At 38.5% G+C, this 22,671-nt stretch overlaps 1 protein-coding gene across 5 annotated transcripts in view; it reads right to left on the reverse strand.

Moving 5' to 3' along the window:
- ASCC1 (activating signal cointegrator 1 complex subunit 1) overlaps window positions 1-22,671 on the reverse strand; it is a 100,840-nt gene that overhangs the window by 71,667 nt on the left and 6,502 nt on the right. For all 5 annotated transcript variants that reach the window (XM_059397685.1, XM_059397683.1, XM_059397682.1 and 2 more), the window contains exons 4-5: window positions 20,723-20,820; window positions 13,686-13,864 (exon numbers count right to left, since the gene is read on the reverse strand). In XM_059397685.1, coding sequence (XP_059253668.1) covers window positions 13,686-13,864; window positions 20,723-20,820 — 277 coding nt within the window. The remainder of the gene's footprint in view (window positions 1-13,685; window positions 13,865-20,722; window positions 20,821-22,671) is intronic.

Here is a 22,671-nt window from a genome sequence, read left to right on the forward strand (position 1 = left end):
ACCTGTACCCCTGGGGCTAATAATACATTATATGTTAATAAAAAATTTTTAAAAAATTAAAAAACGAAAATGGATAAATGGGGCGCCTAGGTGGCTCAGTGGGTTAAGCCTCTGCCTGCGTCTAAGGTCATGATCTCAAGGTCCTGGGATCGAGCCCCTGGGATCAGGCTCTCTAGTCAATAGGGAGCCTGCTCCCCCCCCCCCCCACCTGCCTCTCTGCCTACATGTGATCTCTGTCAGTCAAATAAATAAATAAAATCTTAAAAAAAAAAGAAGAAAGAAAATGGATAAACAACAGAGAAAAATCAGTAGAACCAAAAGATGTTTTATTTTTTCAAGGACCAATACAGGTGACAGACCTCTAGCCAGACAAATCAGAAACAAAAGAGAAATGACATAAATTCCTAATAACAGCTTTAAAGAGGGACTATTACTACAGAGATTATAGACATTAAAAGGATAATAAAACATTATGAGCATCTTTATTCCAATAAAATTAAAAAACAAGATGAAATTGACAAATCCCTTGAAAGACACAAACTGACAGAGCACACTCAAGAAGAAGTACAGAACATGAATAGTCCTAATCAGACGAAAGAAACTGAATTCATAATTTAAAATCATCTCAGAGGAGTGTCTGGGTGGCTCAGTCAGTTAAGTGACTGCCTTCGGCTCATGGCATGATCCTAGGGTCCTGGGATGGAGCCTGACATGGGGCTCTCTGCTCAGCTGGGAGCCTCCTTCTCCCTCTCCCTCTGCCTCTCCCCTCTGCTCATGCTCTCTCTCTCTCTCAAATAAATAAAATCTTTAAATAAATAAATAAATAAAACCATCTCTCAGAAAACTCCAGATTTAAGTAGCATCATTGGGAAATTCTATTAAACACTTAAGGAGGAAATAATACCTGCATAAAACTATACAAACTCAGAAAATAAAGAAGGGAATGCTCCCTGCTCATTTTAGTCATCTGGCTTTGAATCACAGTTTACACTGACATCAAAACCAGATGAAGACATCACAAAAGAATAAATAGAACACTCTTCATGAACATAGATATAAAACTCCTTAACAAAGTTCTAGTAAATCAAATCTAGCAATACATAAAAGTGGTAATACATCAAAACCAGATACAGTGGAGTATCTGGTGGACCATGCGACTCTTGATCTCAGGGTTTTAAGTCTGAGCTCCACACTGGGTGTAGAGATTATTTAAAAATAAAATATTTAAAAAAATAAAATAAAAGATCTGTTAAGGAGCAAGACTGATTTAACATTAAAAAGCCAATTAATGTAAGCATATTTATACTATGAAAAAATATAAATCTCAAAAAAAAAAGATCTCATCATATTGAAAAAGCAATTGACAAAGTTTAACATCCAAGCATGATTTTTTTTTTTTTTAATTCTCAGCAAACTAGGAACAGAATGGAATTTCCTCAACCACATAAAAGACATCCATGAAAAACCACAGCTTACACTAAACTTAATAATAAAAGACTGACTACTTTCCCCCATGATCAAGAACAAGGAAAGAGGGCACGTGAGAGGCTCAGTGAATTAAGCCTCTGCCTTTGGCTCAGGTCATTGTCTCAGGGTCCTGGGATTGAGCCCTGAGCCCCCCCGCAACAGGCTCTCTGCTCAGCAAGGAGCCTGTGTCCCCCTCCTCTCCACCTGCCTACCTACTTGTGATCGCTCTCTGCCAAATAAATAAATAAAATCTTAAAAAAAAAAAAAAAGAAAAGAACAAAGGAAGAACGTCCCCTCTCACCTTTTCTATTCAGCACAATACTAGAGGTCCTATCCAATATAGTAAGTCAAGAAAAAGAAATATTAGGCACATAGAAGAAGTAAAACTATCTTTATTCATAGATGATATGATTAGATACATAGAAAATTCTAAGGAGGGGTGCCTGGGTGGCTCAGTAGATAAAGTGTCTGCCTTTGGCTAAGATCATGATCTCAGGATCCTGGGATCAAGCCCCACTTTGGGCTCTCTGCTCAGCAAGGAGTATGCTTCTCCCCCACTTCTCTCTCTCTCTCTCTCTCTCTCTCTCTCTATCTCAAATATAAATAAATAAATAAATCTAAAAAAAGGAAAAAAGAAAATTCTAAGGATACAATAAGACAATTTGTTATGGGCTGAACTGTGTCCCCTTAAAATTCATAGGAAGTCCTGACTCCCAATAACTCAGAATGTGACTATAATTGTACACAGGGCCTTGAAAGAACTTAAGTAATGTAAAGTGAGGTCATACAGTTGGGCCCTAATCCAGTATGATGACTGTCCTTATGAAAAGAGGAAGGGCACTTGATAAAAAGAGAAGGGGCACTTGGGTTGCTCAGTCGTTAAGCATCTGCCTTTGGCTCAGGTCATGATCCCAGAGCCCTGGGATCGAGTTCCGCATCCGCATCAGGCTCCCTTCTCCGCAGGGAATATGCTTCTCCCTCTGACCTGCCCCCACTCATGCTCTCTCTCTCAAATAAATAAATAAAATCTTTAAAAATAATAATAATAACATAAATAAAAGATACATTTATTAAAAAAAAAAAAAGAAACCATTTACAAAAGCATCACAAAACATGAAAAACTTAGGGGACACCTGGGTGGCTGTCTTCGGCTCAGGTCATCATCCCAGCGTCCTGGGATGAGTCCCGCATCGTGCTCCTTGCTCAGCAAGGAGCCTGCTTCTCCCTCTGCCTCTGCCTGCCACTCTGTCCACCTGTGCTCTGCCTGTGCTCACTCTGAGAAATAAATAAAATCTTAAAAAAAAAAAGAAAAGAAAAGAAAAACTTAGGACAATTTTAATACAATAGCATAAAATTAGAAAATGAAATTAAGGGGCACCTGGGTGGCTCCGTAGGCTAAGCCTCTGCCTTCAGCTCACATCATGATCTCAGGGTCCTGGGATTGAGCCCCAAGCCCCACATCAGACTCTCTGCTCGGTGGGGAGCCTGCTTCCCCCTCTCCCTCTGCCTGCTGCTCTACCTACTTGTGCCTCTCTCTGCCTGCTGCTCTGCCTACTTATGATCTCTCTATCAAATAAAATAAAATCTTAAAAAAAAAAAAGAAAATGAAATTAAGAAGCAGTTTCTTATTTATAATAGCATCAAAAAACAAAAATTAGATGGGACGCCTGGGTGGCTCAGTTGGTTAAGCAGCTGCCTTCGGCTCAGGTCATGATCCCAGCGTCCTGGGATCGAGTCCCATATCAGGCTCCTTGCTCCGCAGGGAGCCTGCTTCTCCGTCTGACTCTGCCTTCCACTCTGTCTGCCTGTGCTCGCTCTCGCTCGCTCTCTCTGACAAATAAATAAAATCTTTAAAAAAAAAAAAAATTAGAAATAAAATTTAACAAGATATATGTGAAACTATCCAAAGAAAACCATAAAATATTACTAAGTGAAATTAACAATGACCTAAACAATAAATATATACCATGCTTATGGACTAGAAGACTCAATACTGTTAAAATATTAATTGTCCCCAAATTGATCTATATATTCAACACAATTCCAACAGGCATTTTGTAGCATTAACAGATAATTCTAAAATTTATATGGAGGGGCACCTGAGTAGCACAGTCAGTTCAGAATCTAATTCTTTGTTTCAGCTCAGGTCATGATCTCAGGGTCTTGAGATTCAGCCCAGTATTAGCCTCTGGGCTCAGTGTGGAGTCTGCTTAAGAATCTCTCTCCTAGGGGTGCCTGGGTGGCTCAGTGGATTAAAGCCTCTGCCTTTGGCTCAGGTCATGATCCCTGGGATCCTGGGTCCTGGGATCGAGCCCCGAATCGGGCTCTCTGCTCAGCAGGGTGACTGCTTCCCCTTCTCTCTGCCTACTTGTGATCTCTACCTGTCAAATAAATAGATAAAAATCTTTAAAAAAAAAAAAAGAATCTCTCTCCTTCTCCCTCTGCCCCTCCCCCTACATGTGCAAACATGCTCTCTAATAAATAAATCTTTTAAAAGATAAATAAAATAAAATTTATATGGAAATTGAGGGTGCCTGGCTGAGTCAGTTGGTAGAGCATGAGACTCTTGATCTCAGGCTTTTGAGTTTGAGCCCCATGTTGGGGGTGCAAATAACTAAAAAAATTTAAAAATAAATAAATGGATAAAAAACTTATATGGAAATCCAAAGATTATAACTAGAGAAAACAATCTTGAAAAAGAACAAAATTGGACAAGGTACATGATCTAATTAGAAGACTTGTTATAAAGCTATAGTAATGACGACTGTATAGTATTGGTGGAAACATACACGTGTAGATAAATACACAGAATAGAAGCCAGCAACAGACTCAAAGACAGAAGATCATTTGATTTTCAACAAAGGTATCAAGGCCACCCCAAAGGAAAAGGACAGTCTTTTCAACAAATGGTACTTGAACTAGACATCTACATGGGAAAAATGAACCTCAACCTTTACCTCTCACTACACACAATTTAACTTAAAATGAACTATTGACCTAAACATAAAAGCCAGAACATAAAACATAGTTTTACACTTTGTTGCTTAAAGAAGAAAACTCTGACATCATAGCAAAGACAAGGATTTTGTTGTTGTTGTTGTTGTTGTTGTTTTTAAGATTTTATTTATTTGAGAATGAGAGAGACAGTGACAGAACACACAGGTGGGAAAGAGAGGGAGAAGCAGGCTCCCCACTGAGCAGAGAGCCTGACATGGGGCTCGAATGCAGGACCCCAGGATCATGACCTAAGCCGAAGGCTGAGGTTTAACCGACTGAGTTACTAGGTGCCCTGGCAGGGATTTTTTTTTTTTTTTAAGATTTTATTTATTGGGGCGCCTGGGTGGCTCAGTGGATTAAGCTGCTGCCTTCGGCTCAGGTCATGATCTCAGGATCCTGGGATCGAGTCCCGCATCGGGCTCTCTGCTCAGCAGGGAGCCTGCTTCCCTCTCTCTCTCTCTCTCTGGCTGCCTCTCTGTCTACTTGTGATTTCTCTCTGTCAAATAAATAAATCTTTAAAAAAAAAAAATATTTTATTTATTTATTTGTCAGAGGGAGAAAGAGAGAGAGCACAAGCAGGCACAGAGGGAAAAGCAGGCTCCCCGCTGAGCAAGAAGCCTGATGCAGAATTTGACACCAGGATCCTGGGAAGGCAGACTTTTAACCAACTGAGCCACACAGGTGTCCCCGAAAAGGCAGAGATTTTTCAGAGGCAACATAAAAAGTATAGACCATAAAAGAAATTGGACTCCATCAAATTAAAAATTTCTGCTCCTCAAAAAACACCAATAAAATGAAAATATAAACCACAGATCAAGAAAAAAATAGACGTAAAACATGTATCTGATAAAGGACAAGCACTTACCCTATATAAGCACTCTTATAATTCAATAGTAAGAAAACAAAAAACACTTGAAAATAGACCAAAGCATACACTCAAAAAGAGTTAAAATGGTAAATTTTATGTTATGTACACTTTACCACAATAAAATAAAAAGAGAGAAAAGCTAAAGCACCACCACCAACAAAAAAAAAGGCAGGTCACAAAGGCAGATATAAAAATGGCTAATAAACATAAAAATATATTCAGCAACATCAAGCATCAGGAAAATGTATATTAAAATCACAGCAAGACAACCTATAGAATGAGAGAAGGTATTTGCAAAAGACGTCTCTGATAAAGTGTTAGTATCCAAAATTATATAAAGAGGTGCACCTGGATGGCTCCATCTGTTAAGTGCTCCAACTCCTGATTTCTGCTCAGGTCATGATCTCGGGGTCATGGGACGAAGCCCCATGTCAGGCTCCACAGTCAGTGGGGAGTCTGCTTGAGATTCTCTGTTTTCCCCTCCCTCTTCTCCTACTCCCTACCCCACAAATAAATCTTTTTTTAAAAAATTGTATAAAGGGGCGCCTGGGTGGCTCAGTGGTTAAGCCGCTGCCTTCGGCTCGGGTCATGATCCCAGGGTCCTGCCCGCATCGGGCTCTCTGCTCAGCGGGGAGCCTGCTTCCTCCTCTCTCTCTGCCTGCCTCTCTGCCTACTTACGATCTCTGTCTGTCAAATAAATAAATAAAATCTTTAAAAATAAAAAATAAAAATAAAAATTGTATAAAGAATTTATACAACTCAACACCAAAAACCAAATAATTCCATTAAGAATGGGCAGAAAACATGAACAGACATTTCTCCAAAGTAGACATACAATTAGCCAACAGATACATGAAAAGATGCTCATCACTCATCATCAAGGAAATGCAAATCAACACCAGAATGACCAAAACCCCGTCACACCGGTCAGACTGGCTAAAATCAGAAACAAAAGAAACAAGTGTTAGGAAGGATGTGGAGAAAAATGAGCCCTTCTGCATGGCAGTTGGGAATGCAAACTGGTTAAGCCACTGTGGAAAACAGAATGAAGGTTCATCAAATAATAAAACAGAACTACCATATGATCTAGTAATTCCAATTTACCTAAAGAATACAAAAACACTAATTTGAAAAGATACATGTAACCCCTATGTTTACCGCAGTATTATTTACGAAAGCTGAATATGAAAGCAGCCCCACTGTCCATCAGTAGATAAATGGATGAAGAAGATGTGGTATGTATCTACAATGGAATATTACTCAGCCCTAAAAAATGAAATTATGGCATTTGCAATAACATGGGTGGATCTACAGAATACAATGCTAACTCAAATAAGCCAGTCAGAGAAATACAAATACCATATGATTTCACTCATATGTGGAATTTAAGGAACAAAACAAAGGAAAAAAAGAGACAAATCAAAAAACAGACTCTTACCAATAGAGAACAAATTAATGGTTATCAGAGGGGAGGTAGGTGGGAGGATGGATAAAATGGATGAAGGGGATTAAGAGTACACTTACTGTGATGAGCACTAAGCAACATAAAGAATTGTTGAATTACTGTACTGTACATCTGAAATTAATGTAACACTGTATGTTAACTATACTTGATTAAAACAAAAAACAAAAAAAACAAACAAAAAAAACCCCACAGGTCTAAAACATGCCCACCAGAATGGCCAAAATCTAAAGACAGACACCACCAAACGCTGACAAGACTGGGTAGCAACCTGAAGGCCCACACATTATTTGTGGTGGAAGAGGCACAATTTCTCATACTTTGAATTATACCCCTAAGTATTTTCCCAAGAGGAATAAAAATACTTAACACAAAGGCTTCTACACGAATGATCATAATAGCTTTGCTTATTATAGCCAAAGACTAGAAACCACCCAAATGATCACCACTTGAATAGATGAAGCAATTTTTGTATACACATGCAGAGGACTACTACTTCAGAATAAAAAGAAATGAACTACTGTAAACATGCCAACGTGAATGACTCTCAAAACTATTATGGGACTGCAGAGAAGTACAGGGAACATTTTTGGGTGACAGAAATGTTCCACATCTTGTTTTTAATGGCTGTTACAATGCTACTATATATGTTTGTCAAAACTCATCATAACTGGGGCATTATATTATATGTAAGTTATAACTCAAAAAAAGTTGATTTTTAAAATAGAATAAAAAATTTAAAGTTTATATTCCTTTAATCCTCATAGTTTACTTCTAAGAATTTACCCCAAAATGTATACCAAAGAAATGATAATCCAAGGACATAAAGATGCACATACAAAAATTTTCATTACAGCATTATTTTTTTTTAAGATTTTATTTATTTATTTGACAGAGAAAGAAATCAAAAATAGGCAGAAAGGCAGGCAGAGAGAGAGGGGGAAGCAGGCTCCCTGCTGAGCAGAGAGCCCAATGAGGGGTTCGATCTCAGGACCCTGAGACCATGATCTGAGCCAAAGGCAGAGGCTTAACCCACTGAGCCACCCAAGTGCCCCTTATTACAGCATTATTAATAGAAGTAATTTCCTTTAATGGTCCATTAATAGAGGACTAATTAAATAAGTTAGGGTACTGAGACACCTGGTGCAGTTGGTTGAGCACCCAACTCTTGGATTTGGCTCAGGTGGTGATCTCAGGGTTATGAGACTGAGCTCTATGTCGGACTCACGCTCAGTGTGGATCTGCCTGAAATTTTCTCACCCTCTTCCTCTGTCCCTCCCACTCATCCGTGTATATCTCTCCCTAAAAATTAATAAATAATTTTTTTAAATGTTAGGGTACATTCATAGAATACTTTACAGCAATTTAAAATAGTAATTAGGGCACCTGGGTGGCTCAGTCAGTTGTCGGATCAATTCTTGGTTTCAGCTGGGGTTGCGATCTAAGGGTTGTGGGATAGAGCCCTGAGTTGGGATCTGCACTCAGTGCAGAATCTGCTTTAGATTCTTTCCCCCTCCCTCTCCCTCCTCTCTGCTCCTTCCTGCTTCTCCTCCCCCAGCTTGCACTTGCTCACTTTCAAATAAATAAATAAATAAATAAATAAAATCTTTAAAATAGTTATTATATGTATTTATGTGCAACATGTTAAATCAAAAAGTTGTTACAAAACACCATGTATGACAAACTTTATTTTAATAAATGTATATAACAAATACATATGTAAACTCTAAAAATCTGTAAGCCAAATTTATAGCAACCAGTGTCATCCTTTTCCTATAAACAGGAGAATGTTGAGCCCATTCTTAATATCAAATGAGGATCAGAGAAATCAAAACAACACTGAATGCCACAGTCTATCATGAAACAACTCTTATCTCAATGAACAGGTATATGCCCTTCAAAGCTACTAGAAGTGGGTTAGGGGTGCGGCACCTGGCTGGCTCAGCTGGTAAAACATGCAACTCCTGACCATGAGGTTGTAAATTTGAGCCCCATGTTGGTTGCAGAGATTACCTAAAAATACAGTCTTAAAAAAAAAAAAAGGTACTAGAAGGGAACTCACCTACGTAGGGGTAATAAATGCAGAGTACTAGTGGAAAGTGCCTAAAGGCTTTTATAGCCACCTCTACCTGTTGTTCTAACATAAAAATGAAATTCACTCAAAATTTCTTCCAGAGAATAGGCAGATAATGGTCTCTTAATACTTAATTACTCTTTTATGCTATGCTTATTCCCCTGCTGTTATGAGAATGTGATTTAAAAGCAGGAAGGAAGCAATGTCACTATGAAGTCTCTGAAAATAGGAAGAAAGTACTCTGGACTGATAAAGGTCAACATGACATTCATAGTGAATGAGCCAATCTCATTCCAGCTGAGTTAAAGTAATCTTTCTCCAATATTTGTTCCCTGTCAACCCAAGTCAGGAGCAAAAGAAAGGTGAGAAAGTGTACACACACATACATACACACAGAAAAAAAGCTAATTTATTACGAGCTGCTTGTCACATGCCAAATATATGTAACATTTCTAAAAATATATAACTACAGAGCTTCAATAAGTTGGTATTTACAAGGTAAAATAATTTCAAAACTTACCAGCACCCCAGCCCCAAATTTACCAGCCCATATTGAAACGTCAGTGCTCCTGATCTACTCCTACCCCACCCTTCACTGAGAATGAAATCATCTTGCTATGAAGTGCTAAGAGAAAAAAAAAATACTCTGATGGCTTACTATCTATCTATTTATCTATATCTATATATATATATGGCATTTGACTTACAGATGTACCTTAGTTCAAGCACAGAAATGCAAGTTAGTCACTTAAAAATGGGTTATATAATTCTATGCTGTCTACCATACTTTCCAGTCTGAATCTACTCACCTTTGTAACCTCCTTTGAAAAAAAAAAAAATATTTTTTTAATTTGAGTAGAGCTGACACACAACGTTAGATCAGTCTCAGGTGTACAACACAATGATTCAACTTCTTTATACCTTATGCCATGCTGTAGTCTCCTACTTAAATAATCATTTTTATCAATTCTCATTCTGGGCCCCACAAGAGGACTTGGATTCTAATACTTCTATATATGTGTATCTATATTTCACTATATTAAGACCCAGCCTGAGGGGTACTTGGGTGGGTCCGCTGGTTAAGTATCTGACTCTTGATCTCTGCTCAGGTCTTGATCTCAGGATTCTGAGTTCAAGCCTCGTGTTGGGCTCCACGCTGGGAGTGGAGCATACTAAAAATAAATAAATAAATAAAATCTGGAGAGGTTCACTTGCCCAAATCTACACAGACTGAGGAACCCACAATCATACCCAGGTTCATCTGTTTTTGAGAACCAAAGATATTAACCACTATTCTATTTCATTCCGTATGTTTTTATCCCTCTCTTTATTACATGATTGAAAAAACACAGCATGGATGGACTTCCATATGCATGTAAAAATGAAGAGCTGCAGGCAGAGGAGGAGGGAGAAGCAGGCTCCCCACAGAGCAAGAAGCCCAATGCAGGGCCCATTCCCAGGACCCTGGGATCATGACCTGAGCTGAAGGTAGCCGCCTAACGGACTGAGCCACCCAGGTGCCCCCTGAGTATTTACTTTAAAGAAGGGGAAATTATGGGGCACCTGGGTGGCTCAGTCTAAGTGGCTGCCTTATGCTTGGGTCCTGATTCCAGGGTCCTGGGATCAAGTCCCACATTGGGCTCCCTGCTCAGCAGGAAGCCTGTTTCTCCCTCTGCCACTCCCCCTGCTTGTGTTCCCTCTCTTGCTGTGTTTCTCTCTGTCAAATGAATAAATAAAATCTTAAAAAAAAAAAAAAGAGGAAAACTATGTTCACATAAAAATATATACATAAATGTTTACACCAATTCTATTCATAACTGGCCCAAACTGGAAACAACCCAAATGTCCTCCATTGGGTGGATGCCCAAACGAACTGATGTGTGTCAAAACAGTGCTACTACTCAGCAACAAAAAGGAATACACTACTGATAGACACAACAACTTGGCTGAATCTCAAAGGCATGATGCTGAATGAAAGAAGCCAGTTTCAAAAGGTTACCTACTACACGATTCCATTCATAGGACATTCTCAGAAAGACAAAACTGTAGTCTCCAAGAAGAGATCAGTGATTGCCACAGTCTGGGGTGGGGTAGATTGCCACAGAGGGACAGCAAGAGGCAATCTTGTGGGGTGGTCAAACTATTCTCTATCCTACTGTAGTAGTTGCTTACAAAAATCTATACACATCCCATGGCACACCAGGCTGGCTTAGTTGGTACAGCATGCAACTCTTGATCTCAGGGTTATGAGTTCAAGCCCCACACTTTATTTTTAAGATCACTTAAAAATAAAACATTAAAAAAAAACTAAACTCATTCCCAAAAAGTCCATTTTATTGCGCGATAATTTTTAAGGTAAAATAAAAGACTCTTTAATTCTTCGGCATATAACTGGTTAACTAAATAGGGGCTAAAAAAAAGTTACAACCTTACCTCTTGTTATATATCAAAATACATTTCAAATAATCTAAAAAGTTAAATATAAATTATGAAGAAATACTGATCCTCTTAATATACATGAAGCTCTTACAAATAAATAAAAAAAAATACACTTTCGCAGAAAAATGGGCCAAGACATGACGAAACAAGAACTGAACATATGAAAAAGTCTTATCTCACCAATAATCAAATAAATGGACAATCAAGCAACGAGCTAATATTTTTTGGCAACTGCATTATAAAAACAAAACAAAATGAAAATAAAAAACCTTAAAAGAATAATAACACCAATACTGGCAAGGGTGGGAAAAAGAACCCCCCAAAAAACTATAGTCTGATATGTTAAGTATTGTAACATTTCCTGAAGGTAATTTGGAATATATATCAAAACCCTCAATTCACACACACATACTCTTTTTCCATTTCAAGAATTTACTAAGAAACTAACCAGACTAGTGCAGAAAAATATTCGCAGAAGAGTCATAACATCATTACTTATAATAATGAAAAACAAATACTTTAAAAAGATAAAATAAATTATTATCATATAATATGGGAAGCAAAGGCAAAAGAAAAATTAAATTTCCTTACTACTTACAGCCCATTGAAAAATCCTTCAAACAGGCAGAGTGACATTCCCTTAGGAACTTGGCAGCCTAGATTTGATACTTTGTTAAGGGCAAAAGGCAATCTTAGCTTAACATTATCCCAACCCCCCAGGATCTTATAAATCTACTTTAACACATAAAAATTCCTTTAGAGGGACACCTGGGTGGCTCAGTCGGTTAAGCGGCTGCCTTCGGCTCAGGTCACGATCCCAGTGTCCTGGGATCAAGTCCCACATCAGGCTCCTTGCTCCGTGGGGAGCTTGCTTCTCCCTCTGCCTCTGCCTGCCTGTACTCTCTGTCTCTCTGACAAATAAATAAAATCTTAAAAAAAAAAATTGCTTTATAAACTTCCTTTATCTCTATCCCCCAAGATATATGTTAGTAATCATCCCACAAGCTTATAGCCCACTGATATACTTCTAAAGGGTCTCATGAGTAGGGTTTTTACTAGACAGTAATAAATGACCTTTTTCTAACAGCTACCCCTTGAGGTCCTAGAAACCTTGCTCCCAAAATTCCTTAGAAACTTATGCTATCCCTAACCCCCTCCCAACTTGAAAATATATAATCAGCCTTTCCTCATGACCCCACTGCAGCTCTTTCTGCCCAGGGGTCCTGTCCCCGTGCTTTCATAAAACCACCTTTTTGCACCCACAATGTCTCAAGAATACTTTCTTGGCTGTTGACTCCAAACCCTACCACTTCAAACCACACCATTATACATCCATATACTAGAATACTAAGCAGCCATTAAAAATCAAGTTATCTGAACTGTTACCGAAATAAGATTATTTTATTTTAGTCATCACTGCTGTAACTCCCTTCTTGTCTCCAAAGCAAAAGGAAAGATTTTTGTTCAATGACAAAACAATGATCATGGTATAATGCAAAATTTCAAAGAAAGCCGGATATAAAAGCATATATATGCCAAACTCTATTTTTTTAAACATCTATGCATGTGCCACAATATTATTTCCTAGTGGTGAGATTAGGGGTGACTTTTTACTCATCTTTTCTTTATTTTATAAACTTTCTATGAAAAACATTTATTAAAAGAAGAAAAACAACAAAAAATATGTTATGTTCATAAATTTTTTTAAATCAATGTCTCTTTAAATCTCCCAAAATTATCCCCAAGAGGAGTTTTCAAACTTGTTTTCTAGGGGGCGCCTGGGATGCTCAGCCTGTTAAGCATCTGACTTCAGCTCAGGATATGATCTCACCCTCCTGGGATCAAGCACCACATCGGGCTCCCCACTCATCAGAGAATCTGATTCTCCCTCTCCCTCTCCCCCTGCTTGTGTACTCTCCCCCAAATAAATAAATCTTTAACAAAACAAAACAAAACAAAACACCTTGTTTTCTAATCTAGATTATCTGCTGTTATCCTGGTCACAAACAAATGACAGTTCTAAGCGCAAATTTCTTCTACTTCCTAACCCCAAATAAGCCATTACCGCCCAAGGCAGAAGATCTACAGATAAAGGCATCCCATGAACACTGCCACTTGCAAGGTGCAGAATAATATGTATATTGAGATACTACTTGTATGTCTTGACATTTTTAAAGAACATCTCCATAATACATAGAGGCTTATGTGCCAATATGTCAATACTTTTTTTTTCAGTTCAGAATCAGAAGAAAGCTACAGAAATGGTTACCCTTTTCAGTGGGAGAAGAAATGTGTATCTTTCTACTGTTTGAATTATGAACCACCAGTTTTTGTACTTTTTCTTTACGTTTTAACTTCTTGTTTTGTTTGCTGCTTACCATGGAGCACTTCTCCAGTACTTCCTCCTGGAACTTTAGGAATCGCTCCTGAACCTCAACTTCATTGAGGAAAAAGGCAAGGAAGTGAGTAAAGGGTTGCTTTCTTCTAAAAGTGAGCAAAAGAACATCAATCCGAGTTCGAGCTGAAATTACACCACCTCGATGCTGTCCAGTGATTACTGCAAGCAAAAAAAAGAAAAAAAAGGTAGGGATGTTTAACATGACAATCCAATGCCTGTAAGGTGAGTGACCTTAATTCTGTCATCTCTGCAAAGCTCAAACAGTCCTGAATGTGTACATAATTTCTGAACACGGAACAGTACCAAGGGTAAGAAAATTACTAAAGAATTCAATCTAAGCAGAATAAAGTTTAAAAACAAAATATCCTTAGGGTGTCTGGGTGGCCTACTCAATTGTCCAACTCTTAGGGTGCCTGGGTGGCTCAGTCTGTTAAGCCTTTTTGGCTCAGGTCACGATCCCAGAGTCCTGGGATCGTGCCCTGCATTGGGCTCCCTGCTCAGCAGGAGGTCTGCTTCTCCCTTTCCCACTCCCCCTGCTTGTGTTCCCTCTCTTGCTGTGTCTCTCTGTCAAATAAATAAAATCTTAAAAAAAATTGTCCAACTCTTGATTTCAGTTCACATCATGATCTCAGGATTGTGAGATTGAGCCCCACATGTCAATGGGTTCTTGCTGGAGGTGGAACCTGCTTAAGATTCTCTCTCTCCCTCTCCCTCTGCTCCTCCCCCCAACCTCTAAAAAACAAAACAAGCAAGAAAACCAGAATACCCTTAAGAACACCTCATGAAGTAGAAAAATGAGTTAAGGGGTGCCTAGGTGGCTCAGGCATTAAGTGTCTGCCTTTGGCTCAGGTAATGATCCCAGGGTCCTGGGATCAAGCCCCACATCGGGTTCCCTGCTCGGCGGGAAGCCTGCTTCTCCCTCTCTCACTCCCCCTGCTTATGTTCCCTCTCTCACTTTGTCTCTCTCTGTCGAATAAATAAATAAAAACCTTTAAATAAAAAAATGAGTTAAAAACGCTATGTAGCTTCCTAGCAAACCCTCATACCTTGTGGGTGGGAATATAAAATGGTGCAGCAGCTATGGAAAAGTATGGCAGTTCCTTAAAAAGTTAAAAAGAGAACTACCTTATGACCAGGAATTCCACTCCTAGATAGAAATCCAAAAGAAGTAAAAGCAGGATTCAGGGCTGCCTGGTGGCTCAGTTAGTAGACCATGTGACTCTTGATCTCAGGATCATGAGTCTGAACCCCACATTAGGAGCAGAGTTTACTTAAAGAAAAAAAAAAAGAACAGATTTTTAAAAACAACATGAGGGGCACCTGGGTGGCAGAGTGGGTTAAAGCCTCTGCCTTCAGCTCAGGTCATGATTCCAGGCTCCTGGGATTGAGGACCCTACATCAGGCTCTCTGCATCAGGCTCTCTGCTCAGCAGGGAGCCTGCTTCCCTTCCTCTCTCTCTGCCTGTCTCTCTGCCTACTTGTGATCTCTGTCTGTCAAATAAGTAAATAAAATCTTTAAAAAAAAAAAAACAAATAAACATGAAATACAAAAAAAAAAAAAAAAATCCTGAAAAACTATTCAAAAGATAAAAAATAAAATAAAATAAAATAAAATGCCACGTGTTCAAAAAACTTGCACACGATGTTCAGAGCAGCTCTTGTCAAAATACCAAAAGGTAGAAACAATGCAGGTGTCCCGTTGATAAATGGATAAACATAACGTCCTATCTCCATACAATGGAATACTACTTAGCACCTCCCAGAAAAAGAGAATGAAGTACAGACACGTGCAAAAATATTAATGAAACTTGAACACATTACACTAAGTGGAAGACACTAGATACAAAATACCAATATACGTTTCTATTTACAGAAAGTAGTCACAACAGGCAAATGGAGAGGGACAGAAAGAAGATTAGTGGTAGCCAAGGACTGGAGGTAGGGAGTGGGGAGTGACAGTTCAATGGGTATGAGGTATCCTCCCTTTTTGGAGGATAAAAATGTTCTGAAACCAGATAGTGGTGATGGTTACACACCACTGTAAATGTACCAAATGCCACTCAATTCAACATTTTAAAAAAATATTTATTTGTTATTTATTTGACACAGAGAGAGATCACAAGTAGGCAGAGAGGCAGGCAGAAAGAGAGAGAGGCAGAAGCAGGCTCCCTGCCGAGCAGAAAGCCCGATGCGGGGCTCGATCCTAGGACCCATGATCTCAGATCATGACCTGAGCTGAAGGCAGAGGCTTAAGCCACTGAGCCACTCAGGCGCCCCATCAATTCAACATTTTAAAATGGTCCAAATGGGGGGCGCCTGGGTGGCTCAGTGGGTTAGGCCGCTGCCTTCGGCTCAGGTCATGATCTCAGGGTCCTGGGATCGAGCCCCGCATCGGGCTCTCTGCTCAGCAGGGAGCCTGCTTCCCTCTCTCTCTCTCTGCCTGCCTCTCTGTCTACTTGTGATTTCTCTCTGTCAAATTAATAAATAAAATCTTTAAAAATAAATAAATAAATAAATAAAATGGTCCAAATGGGAGATCCCAGGCTGGCTCAGTTCGTACAGCATGTGACTCTTGACCTGGAGGTCATGAGTTTGAGCCCCACTGTTAGATATAGAGTTCGCATAGAGTAAAAATTGTCAAAAGAATAAACTTTATGTTGTGTATATTCTGACCACACATCAAAAGAGTATGAACAGTACATCAGGGGCGCCTGGGTGGCTCAGTCGTTAAGCATGTGCCTTCAGCTCAGGTCAGGATCCCAGGGTCCTGGGATCAAGCCCCACATCGTGCTCCCTGCTTGGTGGGAAGCCTGCTTCTCCCTCTCCCCCTGCTTGTGTTCCCTCTCTCGCTGTGTCTCTCTCTGTCAGATAAATAAATCAAATCTTTAAAAAAGAAAAAAAAGAAGAAATTCAAGTAACAATAAACAAGTTAAGAGCAGAAAATGGAACTTTGTCATGTCAATTCTACCTCAGTTTAAAAAAATACTATGGCAGCAATTATTAGAGACTCACTACAGTGAGAAACCAAGGAGATCTATTATAATATATATAATCCTCTCATATATATATGAAAACAGAAAATTAAAATAAAATCCTTATCTATACATTATATGGATGGATACCAAATGTCCCTGTTTTGGTATTATTTTGGCCTTCTCTAATCTGGGCTATGTTTTTGTGTATAAATGAAAAGGGGAGGCAGCACAAAGCATAGCCCACTGTCTGCAAAGAAATAAAAGCATTTGGGGACTATACAATCTCAGTGTAAGCAGAGATTAAATCTCTGGCTGTAGAATAGGGCTTGGTTCAAAAGAACAACTAAGGAAAGGTGCAAAAGATATGAGCAACGAACAAAACTGGCATTTCAATACATTATTTATTAAAACTGTTAAAGACAGACTTATAAATATGATATAAAATATTGAAATGTTAACTCTAATAGTAGCAAAATGGGTTCTGTGCTTTAAAGACCACAAAGTTTGTCCTTCCATGCAACTACAGAAGTTAAAGAAATAATTCCATTTACTTATCCTAATACTCTCCATTAAAGGATGTGAAATTTTCTATAAGAACAACCTTTCTATTGCTCAATAAGAATGAAAATATCATGGACATTGGGGAGGGTATGTGCTATGGTGAGTGCTATGAAGTGTTTAAACATGGCAATTCACAAACCTGTACCCTTGGGGCTAATAATACATTATATGTTTATAAAAAAATTAAAAAATTTTTTAAAAAGAATGAAAATATCATACCTATTTTGCTACAAGGAAACAAGATAGACATTCCTAGGAAAAGTAGATTCTGAGCCACCCAGGCGCCCCGACATATGGTGTTTTCTAATGGCATCATTTATATTATCCGACAGAATACTTGGAGAATCCAAGACTCAATGCTCAGTGAAGGGAAATATCCATAACAGGTACTCAAATACTGTGCTAAAGAAATACTGATAAAGGAGGGTTCGAAGGCAATCTGGGACAAAATTAAAGGAAAGTAAAAATTATCTCTGCTGGGGCGCCTGGGTGGCTCAGTGGGTTGAAGCCTCTGCCTTCAGCTTGGGTCATGATCCCAGGGTCCTGGAATCGAGCTCCGCATCGGGCTCTCTGCTCAGCGGGGAGCCTGCTTCCTCCTCTCTCTCTGCCTACTTGTGATCTCTGTCTGTCAAATAAATGAATAAAATCTTTAAAAAAAAAATTATCTCTGCCAAAGATGAAAAATTTGCTCAGAAACTAAAACGAAAAGGAGCAGAAGAGAAGGAAGCTTAAAACTTATGTTTATGTTTTATTTCTGTAAAAGTCTGGTACAAAATGCTAAATCGATTCTTTTTCATTAAGAGGTTGGTTTCGTCTCTGTAACACAGTAAACTGAAAAGGGCACTCACTGAAAGGTGCTCAGACTGATTTCCAGAAAAGATTCAAAGTTGATCAGTTAATGACTAAAGAGCAAATAAAATGAGGTTAGAAATATTCTACAAGGGGCGCCTGGGTGGCTCAGTGGGTTAAAGTCTCTGCATTCAGCTTGGGTTGTGATCCCACGGTCCTGGGATCAAGCCCCACATCGGGCTCTCTGCTCAGCAGGGAGCTGCTATCCCCTCTCTCTCTCTGCCTGCTTCTCTGCCTACTTGTGATCTCGGTCTGTCAAATAAATAAATAAAATCTTAAAAAATAAAAAAATTTTAAAAAAGGAAAAAGAAATATTCTACAAACACTAATGCCTGAGAAGACCAGAATTTGTGAGGCAAGGGTCTAGGGACTATAACAAGAGATAGACAGGAAAAAGAGAATTAAAGGCATTAACATTAAACTTCTAAAAACCAATTCTCTAACTACAATAACAGTATTATTTTGTTAGACTTCAAAACAGACTAGATAAGCAGATCCTTGTTGAGAGGACAAATTAAACCCTACTACATCATTTCCACCCTTATTAGCTTTAATTTGGGAGAGGCAAAAGAAAATGAATAAATGGCAACAAATGCCACAACCTGTCTTAGTCCCACATTACAACTCAATTCACTCTAAACAACAAATTTGATTTTTCTATATATTACCTCCCTAAAAGACGATTAGGCCCATTTATCCTCTTGTTTTTCAATTAAATTAGTTCTACTAAATTCTTACTTGTAATGATTAGACACCCTGGGTTTCACACTGAAATATTGGTACTTTCTAAGTCAAAATGGAATCTTTACAGCCTGCCTACCTTTTTTTGGAAAGGTTTTGGAATGACTCTGGCATCTTAAAATGGCTAAAATCTCCACATTTATAGCATGTTACAATTTTTACTGCAATAAAAATTATTATAGTTATTCTATGGATACAAAAAAGGAAGACTCTATTTAACTATTAATAGTGATTATGTCTGAGGTTTGTATTACAAGACTCCCCTTTATATCTTACATATAATTTCTGTAAAAACTTTGGGGTTTTTTTGAAAGCATGTATCAATTTACAATCAGAAAAAAAAACTAATGATGAAATAAGCTTTACTGCAATTATAATTACTTCAATACTTGTAGCTTTTTTAAGATTTTATTTATTCATTTGAGAGAAAAACATACAAGCAGCAGGGAGAGGCAGAGGGAAAAGGAGTGGGAGAAGCAGACTCTCTGCTGATCAGGGAGCCTAATATGGAGCATGATCCCAGGACCCTGAGATCTGACCTGAGCCAAAGGCAGACATTTAACCATCTGAGCCACCCAGGCACCATGGTAGCTTGAACTTTAAAACTTAAGGAAAGACCTGAGTTTTTCTATCTGTAAGTCTAAAGAGCTAAATATTTTAATGAAAGTCCTTCAAAAATGTCATTGAAGTTCTTACGTTAGTGTCTGCTAATATTACTAAAGGGCTGGGGAAAACTCTAGCATTTGCTGGCCAACACAAGAGTCCACATGCAACCAGTTAAATGAAAAGTTACATGAATTAGAAAGAAATGGAATTAAAAGTTCAATTCCCCAGTCACACTAGCCATATTTCCAGTACTCATAATCACACGTGCTAGTGACGTCCGTACTAGACAGTGGAGGTAGAGAACATTCCCGTCATCACAGAAAGTCCTTTTGGACAGCACTGGTCTACACTCAACTGCATCGTATCTGTTATGATTCTTAAACAGCACAAAATGAGAACACGTAATTTTTCTTACCCTAAAACTTAATAAAACCTATGGGTATTTATAATAAATGTATTATTGGAGGCTGTTGTACTTACTTGACTTTGAAAAAGTCCTATCATTTTAGAATGAATTTCCTCAAATTTTGTCCCTATATTGCCCTTCACTCACAGCCCTTTTACAACACAAGCCTGTGCCCTTGGTCCACAGTGGTGCTTGGACCACACACTTTCTAACTTGATTTGTATTGAACTATTTTTCCTCACTTGAGCAATTACTTGATTCAGGTTGATATGTTTGTTTTAAGTATTTTTTTTTTAATTTTAACATATAACGTATTATTTGCCCCAGGGGGACAGGTCTGTGAATCACCAGGCTAACACAATTCACAGCATTCATCGGGTTGTTATTTTAATCGTTACTTTAATAATATCCTTCCCAGTCTACAAAGCAGGTAAAAACAAGAGAACCCTTCTGGAAAGGGCTGTATTTTATCACAAATTTGTTGACCTTACTGGTTTTCTCTAATTCTAACTTGAAACAATTCACAAACTCCATTTCAAGCTAGTAAAGCATAAAATTATTCTCCAAATACACAACAAAATCTGGAAACTTTATAACATCAGTACACAGTAAAGTACACAGTGAAGGCCCAGATACTCAATTTCAAAATAAGGTTGTATAACTACATCTTTTTTCATTTAGGAGATTGATGCTGATATAAAAAGGCCAATTGCTACAGAACCCCAAAAAGAATATAGTCACTATTCAATCCTACCCAGGAATGCCTGAAAGAAAGAAAGAAAGAATACAACCACTAAATACCTCCATTGGGTCACACTATTCCATACTCATGCAAAAGTGATTGCAAATATAACTAAATATCATATATACCGAGTCTCACCAATTTCTCCATCTTGTCCAGGCTTAGGAATGCTAATAGAAGTTTTGGTTTCCACTTCCAGTTTCTTCCTAGTATCACCTCTTTTTCCGACTATATGCCTATAATATAAAGAAAAATTAACGGAAGAATATTAAGTCAAATGTATGAGAATAAAGAATTCCATGTTTAAATCATTTCATGGTTAAAATGAAATGATTAAAATGGATAAATGAAATTATTTAAATTTCATGTTTAAATCATATGTGGCCACTCCCTTAAAGAAAAGTGCTTCAGTAAAGGCTCAATATTTGTAGAGGAAATTACAAGTCATATAGCTTTATAGAATGTGCTGCATTGCACTCACTGGCAAAATGATGCCCTACAGTCAATTTAATGAATAAACAGAAATAACCAGGCCATGCCCAACACCTGCTTGGTCTTCAATATTAGATTCAAAATCTGGGTCTGCCATTCATTGAAAAGAAAGCTGGCATCGTCTCAAAAGGCACTTCCAGCAACCAGTGGGTCTACAGTTTGGGGAAAACATTGTCCTTTGGGGAGCAAATTAACTATAGTAGGAGTTCATCCTAAAAGAATTATCCCTGATTAATAAACTAAGGGTAAAAAGCTTAGCAAAGAGAAAGGTCCACCATTTAGGACAGACTATTCAGAATAGCTTTGAAAGCAACAACAGTAAACAGGTAACCCTAAAGCTGCATTCAGCACGTACACATTTTGTTCAGGAGATTTCACCAAAACATTGGGAAATTTCACCCCAAAATGTAGATTTCCAGGTTCTTTAGAAAAATCAGAAGATCTGACAACTCATGGCAATAATTGGCTGGAGTAAGCTCTTGTCCCTAAAAATTGAATATGAGCTCATCGCAATCCCCATCACTCCCTACTGCCTTTCATCTACTCCGCTTCAACCATCTAGTGACTCATTTACATTAATTGCCTGGCCCTCCTAGAATAAATAATTCTGACAATCCAAGGTTATCTTCTGGAACCCACAGTAATAAGATGTGCTACAGTAAATGAGACTACTGGATCCCAGGAGAAAAGTTTGAGTCCATAAAGCACTAAAGACTCAAAGACAGGACTATAAAGAGAATAAAACTCTCCCACTATCAACCGTATTTCGGCTTCTCTGATTTCAATTACAGTGCCCAACTACATGGGTGACTAGGTCTAAAACTGTGCATTTGTTTTACCTGGAATAACCAGTCCAATTCTTTCCATTAAGATCTACTGTAGTAAGCCAGTTTGAAAAAACAAAAACAAAAATAGGATGTTTAGAAGAGGATTGAAACACAATTTCAAAAAATAATAATAATTAAAAAAAAAAAACCACAACAATTTCCGTCTAATTTTTCTCTGTGTTGGACTTGGACTAGAGATTCTATGGCATCCACTTTGTCAGGCTCTTGTCTTTCCAGGCCTTATCAATAAGGGGTACTTTCACCTAGGCTACTGTTGGTTAGCATGTGGCTAGTAGAGAAGCCCCTTACAAAAAGCAGCAGGCTTGGGACACCCGGCTGCCTCAGTCCACAGAGCCTGTGACTCTTGATCTGGGGGTTGTGAACTCAAGCCCCAAGCTGGTGTGTGTAAATTGCTTAAAAATAAGATCTTTAGGGCGCCTGGGTGGCTCAGTGAGTTAAGCTGCTGCCTTTGGCTCAGGTCATGATCTCAGGGTCCTGGGATCAAGTCCCACATCGGGCTCTCTGCTCAGCAGGGAGCCTGCTTCCTCCTCTCTCTCTCTCTGCCTGCCTCTGCCTACTTGTGATCTCTCTCTGTCGAATAAATAAAATTTAAAAAAAAATAAAGATCTTTATTTTTTTTTAAAGATTTTATTTATTTATTTGATAGACAGAGATCACAAGTAGGCAGAGAGGAAGGCAGAGAGTCGGGGAGGGGGGGAGCAGGCTCCCTGCTGAGCAGAGAGCCTGATGTGGGGCTTGATCCCAGGA

Source organism: Mustela nigripes, chromosome 4, assembly GCF_022355385.1.
Source record: "Mustela nigripes isolate SB6536 chromosome 4, MUSNIG.SB6536, whole genome shotgun sequence".
NCBI classification, from domain to species: Eukaryota; Metazoa; Chordata; class Mammalia; order Carnivora; family Mustelidae; genus Mustela; species Mustela nigripes.